This window comes from Bos mutus, chromosome 9, assembly GCF_027580195.1.
Source record: "Bos mutus isolate GX-2022 chromosome 9, NWIPB_WYAK_1.1, whole genome shotgun sequence".
NCBI classification, from domain to species: Eukaryota; Metazoa; Chordata; class Mammalia; order Artiodactyla; family Bovidae; genus Bos; species Bos mutus.
In genome coordinates, this window is record NC_091625.1 from 43,494,330 (window position 1) to 43,500,706 (window position 6,377).

The following is a 6,377-nucleotide window of genomic DNA, read 5'->3' on the forward strand; positions in this document are numbered from 1 at the left end:
TGCATCCTGCTTTGTTGTGGGTATGAGATGTCGTTGCCTATCTACACTGGAAAATTGGAAAGGATAACAGAACCGGTCTACTTACGTATTATGTGGTTAGTAAAGCTTAAATTGGATGAGGACATGGAAGATCCTTCCAGGCTTTGGCTGAGTGCTTGATGAATCTAATTAGCAGGTGTCCAATAGACGACCTGGAGTTGTTATTTGACAGTGTGCAGCCATGAACTAGAAGAGCCTACTCTTTCAAAATGCTTTAAGTTTTTGAATGAGTAATACATTTGTAAGATTCTAAATCCAAAAGGTAGGAAAAGTTATCTCACAGGATCTCCTTTGACTCCTGTCCCTCAGTCATGGAGCTTCTCCTTGTCAGACTACCACCATTACCAGTTTCTCGGGTATTCCAAAGATGTTCTGTGATTCATAGGGTGAAACAAAAGCATGATTTTTTTGTACATGTAACAGGTAATTAGCACGTTGAGTTTAATGGGCTGAAACTGAAATTGTGCCTTATGCCTGAAGTTTATTGGCATTTTCTAAACAAAATAAACATTTCCCGTTCTTAATACTTCTTAGCTAACTGTTGGTGTTGGGGTGCCTACCACAATGCGTGAAACATCAAAAGACATGAAAGAAACTTGAACTATTGGTCTCTGCTCCTGAGGAGGGGAACTCGATGCCTGGGGCTCAAGTATGGGATCCTTTGGACACTTTCATCTTCCTGAGTATGTGTATGCCCACCTGTGTTCTTCGTGTGTTATTAAGGCCATTTGAGTCCACAGGTCCATTCAAGAGCCTAGGTGACCAACCAGATGTCTTGGTTGAGTGATGTTGTTCATATCTTGGTTTATTTATTTTAGCCAGCATCAGCATAGTCCCTATGGAACTTATTTAATTCAAAACTGTTGAGGGCTGGTAGCCATTTTGCTTTGCTCAGTAGGGTGTGGAGAGATGTGTTGGCCACGCTGAGTTGCATCCTGAGCACTGTTCACTAGAACTTTCTGCAGTGAATGGTAATGGTCTCTCTGCATTGCCTAGTGTGGTAACCACTAGCCACATGTGGCTATTGAACACTTGAAATGTGGCTGGTGCTACTGAAGGAGCAGATTATTAATTTCCCCTACTTTTGCTTAAATGCAGATCGCCACACGTGGCTCTGGCACGGTTTTGGCCAGGACAGCTGTGGAGCGTGCCGTAGGTTCTGAGGCAGATGATTTTCCAGACCCCTCTTGGAATGGCTGGGCCCTAATTTTGCAATGAACTGTATTCCAAAGCTTTAAACTCCTTTACTTGCAACCGGATTCCCGCTCTCCCCCATAGAAAGAATGTAGTGGTTAGGGACTGAGTCTCCGGGACCACCAGGAGAGCGCTGTCTTGCCAGATGTGGCAGGTACCTCATGGACATCATAGCCTTGATGCTGCTGAAGTTCTTCAGATGCGTCTGAAGTTGTTTCTGTGGGGAGATGCAGGCCGAGTTTCTCCTCTTACCTTCTGGCTCTGAGTGCCTTTTTTCAAGGGGGCCTAGGGACAGTCCTGGGATGCTTCCAGAATGGGTATGTTTACTCCCTTGGGGAGCAGCCTCTTCCTGCACCCTCCCCCTCCCATCTCACCTCCTAATCGCACCTCCTATCTTCCAGCCTTGAGTTTTCCATCTGGGGCCAAGGAGTTCAGCAATAGCAAGTCTGAGCAAAGCCCACCCTTTCCTTCCTCATATCTCCTTAGGTTAAGCTTCCTTTTCCCCCTTCATCCTGACTCTGGAAGTCCTGGCCCTGTGGAGGAACTCAGAGCTACCCCTTTCCGTGAGGTGGTGGTCAGCTGCGGCCCTGCCGCCCCTGCTGTGGGCCCTGGGCCTGTCCCCCGGTGGTGGACTGGGATCATGCCAAGGGCTTTAGGTCACCCTGGGCCTCTGTCCCCTCTACTCCCCACACTCTGAGGTCAGTTTCTGTGCCTGGTAGAGGCTGTAGCTGAAGGTCTGGGGAAGAGGTGACAGACTCAGAGTTCCCTCCCCAAAGTGTCCCCAAGCTGTGCAGTGATGACATCGGGGGTCTGGGATCCTCACTCTGCTCCTCTGCTAAGAGCTCTGACCTTGAACTTAGTCCGTAACCACATGCGCTTTAGATTCTAATCTGTCCAGCAGGCTGGCTCAGAGATCCCCCCCAACTCCTCCCACCTCTTTTGGACTCTACTGTTCAGTGATTCCTGCGGGGAAGTGGGGACTGAGGGAGAGCCTCCCCTGGCCACTGGGCCTGCCTGGGGGCGTCCCCTCCCCACCAGCTCTCAGCCAGAGGGTTTCTGCCTCGGAGGTGGGAGGCTTCCCAACTGCTGCTGACAGCAGTGTTCCCGGGCTGCTCCAGGGAGCCCGAGGTTCCTCCCATGGTCCTGTTCTCAGGGAAGGATGTCAGGGCCTGGCTTTGTGTACCCTTTGTTTAAGGAAGGGAACGGCCATCAGGAGAGCTTGGATTTGGGTCTGAGACTGGGATGCTGGAATGCCGCAGCCGTGGGCTCCCAGTCAGCTTTGATCCCTGCGTGCCTGCATCGCCCCCAAGTGCAGTGTGCAGCCCGCCACTTTATACCAGGGCTCCGTGCGTGGGCTGGGCTGCAGCAGTCATTGCAGCAGCATCCCCACCGTGCCGTGGTTAACCTTTGTTTCCCCTCTCTGGGTTTTTGCTCTGATCCCTTTGTCCATCACAAACAAGCATTCTGGGTCTGGTGTGAGGCTGCGCATAGACACTGCCTCTTTATGCTGTTAATCTCTGTTTGATGTCACACATTCAGCCAGCAGTGGCATTTGCCTGTCTGTTCATTGAAAGCCTCTTCTTCATTGTCACTTTCGGGAAGAGCTGAATGCCCGTTATGCCCCAGTCAGCCCCATGGGATTATCCGCCACAATGGGCCTGACCAGCCAGATTAAAGTGTGCCGTCGCTGCCAGCTGCGTGGGTCATCAGTTCAGACTCTGCGTCTCTGGCCAGGTTCTAAAGTGGGTGGAGCCTGCCAGGCAGCCCCTCATTCTGGGGTGGCTTCCCATAACGCTGCTGTGGTTGCTCCGTGATTAGTCAGTCCCTGTTGCCTCCTTTCTTGATTTCTCTCTCAGGTGCCTGCTTTGTGTGCTGCTCTATGTCAGCGCCTGGCACTTAGAAGATGCTCAGCCTCTGTGGAGTGGGTGGATGTGCCCCTGATTGACACAAGTCAGGAACCCTAAGCATAAGGCAAAAGGTTGTAGTGATTCCCGCTCTGACGTGCAGAAAACTCTTCTCCCCTAGAGATTCTGATGGAGTTGGTCTAACAGGAGACCAAGAACTCTGCATTTTAAGCATGCATTCAGGTGATTCCTTTTCAGGTAATCAGCATCCAGAAAGCAGTGTCCTAGCGGCTGGGTTCAGAAGGTTCCCGGTGGGACATGCTGGAACAGCTTGGATGCTTTCCACTCTTCTACCAGACAAGCAAGTAGGTTTCCTCCAACAGGCTGGCTCAAATCTGTTCTGTTCATAGCAGCAGCTGTGTTGAGATCATGCTCAGCTTGCTGGGGAGGGCCGCAGTTATAAGCCAGTGGTGTCCTCCATAGGTGCAATGGGAATGGTGGCCTAGGGACCACGCTTGGGCTATGTCAGTGACCTGGACACAGCCTGGATCCTGAGCTGACATGGCCAATTAACATGGTCCATTAACATTAACATGGCTGGCAGGCCAGTCAAGATGCAGGCTGTGATGAATCCATATAATCCTTGGTTACCTTTCTCTCCCCTTAAGATTTTAGGAGTAGATATAGAAAGCAGCTGATGATGTACAGAAAGTTTAGTGTAGACTGGGGAGAGCAGACACTCTGGTACCAGCTCAAAGCCTGTCTTACCACCCAACAGTCATGTGATGTTGGTGATATAACTGTGCCTTAACGTATCCATCTGTAAAAAGGGAATAATAACAGTACCTACCTCATAAGGTGGCTGTCGGGATTAAATGAGGTAAAGAACATAGAGCACTTAGAGTGCCTGGCACATGGTGAGGACAGCCCATGCTGGTGCTGTTATTATGAGCTTATCGTGGTTCATAAGTACAAAAAATTGTCAGCGTTTTGGAGAAGGGAACTTTGGGGGTCTGAGATGCTCTCTGGTGGTGGGGCTGTGAAATTCACACAAGAGGAAAGCCCATCTGAATACCACAAGAGCATATACTTCTTTCTCTTGTAAAAGGGTCACAAGATGTAAGCTCATGCCTTCTGACAACTGATGCCTGCCCGTGGAGCAGTGGGAGATAGTTCACTGAGATGCCAAGTGGATGGTTACTGATTTTTGCTTGAAGTTTTAAAAAGGATGAGTTCAGTCAGATGTGTGTGTGGGGAGAGCGAGCGCTAACTGGTCCCAGTTTCAAAGGCAATTGCTGGCAGCGCTAACGATGCACCACACAGAGCCAGCAGCATTCGAGCCTTTATGAGCTGGTGTTCCCGTAAATTCTAACCAGCCCTGCAGCTCAGCAGAGCCCCCAGGGGAGCTTCAGCCACAGGTGGGCCCCCAAAGACACTCGCTTCCCAGTTATCCTACTAGTTTTCACCTTAGTGACACTTATTAAGCTCCTGTTGTGTGCCTAACCTTGTGCTGGGTATTGTAGGGGATACAGAAGAGGTGGCCTGTTCCACGATGCACTCAGCTTTGCTCAAGTAGATATGCTGAATAGTTAACAAACTTTATGAAATCTATCCCTATCCTGTGCACTACCTGCACAGCAGGAATCTTCGGATGCCCTCTTTGATGTCTGCCACACAGGACAGCGTGGCTGAGATGTGCATTCAGCTGTAGCAAGCAGTCTGAAGAGGCCACACCGGTCCTCTGGACACACTGCAGACCATGGGTCAGGCAGGCTTGGGTGAGACCTAGGCTGGACACGCGGTAGATGTCACAGAGGAGACGCACACGCAGCCCACACTCAGACAAGTAACCCGTTTTGGAGAGTCGGGGTCTGCAGAGGGCTGAGGTCAGGATGCTGGTGGCTACCGGGTGCCGGGTTTGGATGCTGTGGAGGGGCTCTGCCACAGTGTGGAGCAGGAGCAAGGCGGATGGTCGGGTGGGCTGCATTATAGGAGATTGAGAGGTGGGAGGTGCAGCAGTGCAGCTGTGGCCCGGCCCACTGTGAGCTCCTGACTGGGGGCGCCACACAGACCCGAGAGAGGGCGGCCTGGCTGACGACGCCAAGAAACGAAGTACCTACGTAAACTAGGTTATCTATGGTGAGCGATGTAGGTTTTCTTACCCACCGGTCAACCTTTCTTGTGTTTTACAGATTCAGCCAGTTATTGAAAAAACCTTTCCATTTTCTAAAGTTCCAGAAGCCTTCCTGAAGGTAGAAAGGGGACATGCACGAGGAAAGACCGTCATTAACGTTGTTTAAATAAATATTCAGTTTGGTGATTGTTGGCTCTCTTACTCGGTGAGTGCCTGCAGGCCCCAGCTTTTTTCTAGCCATCCCTTTCCAGATGAGACTGCAAGTTCCATGATATAAAAAACACACTCCTTGCCAGTAATTTTCCATCTTCTGAGCCAGGCATAGAGATTTTATAACCACACTCCCACCCTCGGCCATCCCCTTGCTCTGCCCAGGGCTTTCTCCCATCACCTGCCGCGCCTGCCCATCTGCCAAGCTCTCTCTGTGCCAAGCGCAAGGGACACGCACGTAAGTAAGGACACGATATGAAAATATCCGCACTTGGGCTTGTCTGTAAAGTCAGTGAAAATTGTCTATTGTTTTTTTTCACAGCAGATTTGCAAATTGTTGCAGCACTTTCTGTTCTAGTAGCTCAAACTGTTTCACCATCTTAATGTTTGTGAGAGAGTTAAAACTTCCAGCGTGTGGAGGAGTGGCAGCCTGAAGAGCTGACTAAGCTTCTAGACTTATCAGTGAGCACGTTTCAGAGTGGCCAGGGTTTCCTTCGTTTTTTATTCCTCTGCTCTAGAGCTGTCCTCACAGCCCTCAGAGTTCTGAATCTCTTAGGGGCCTATAGAAGAATCTAGCCGGTGATTTGGTTCATTCCTCTCAGAGAATGAAAGGAGATGTTCGAGTTTCTAACTTCTTAAAACCCTTACTTTTGTACATAAGCGAGCTAGTCTTCTCTCAGCAATGGAAACATGCTTCTCTGGGAACTCTTCGGTGGAAATGCAAACCCTTCCACTGGGGCCCAGAGTTCTGCACTTTGACCTCCCCAGTAAGCCCATTGCGGCTGTTGAGCCTCTAGTCTGTGCCCCGCCTTCACTGGTGTAAAGTGACTGTTTGCTGCTTTGCTGTGCCTCCTCATCACTGGGCCTCCAGCACTAGCTTTCAGCTTCTGACAGAGACTTGGGTGAGCGGCTTTCTCCTCGGTTTCTTCCTGCTAGACACTCAATTGTAGTGTGTT

General features: G+C 50.3%; 1 protein-coding gene across 2 annotated transcripts in view; it reads left to right on the plus strand.

Moving 5' to 3' along the window:
• Positions 1-5,397, plus strand: part of RTN4IP1 (reticulon 4 interacting protein 1) — a 51,705-nt gene extending 46,308 nt beyond the window's left edge. For both annotated transcript variants that reach the window (XM_070376527.1, XM_005898199.3), the window contains one exon: positions 5,270-5,397. In XM_070376527.1, coding sequence (XP_070232628.1) covers positions 5,270-5,377 — 108 coding nt within the window. In that variant the 3' untranslated portion in view covers positions 5,378-5,397. The remainder of the gene's footprint in view (positions 1-5,269) is intronic.
• The last annotated feature ends 980 nt before the right edge of the window (positions 5,398-6,377 follow it).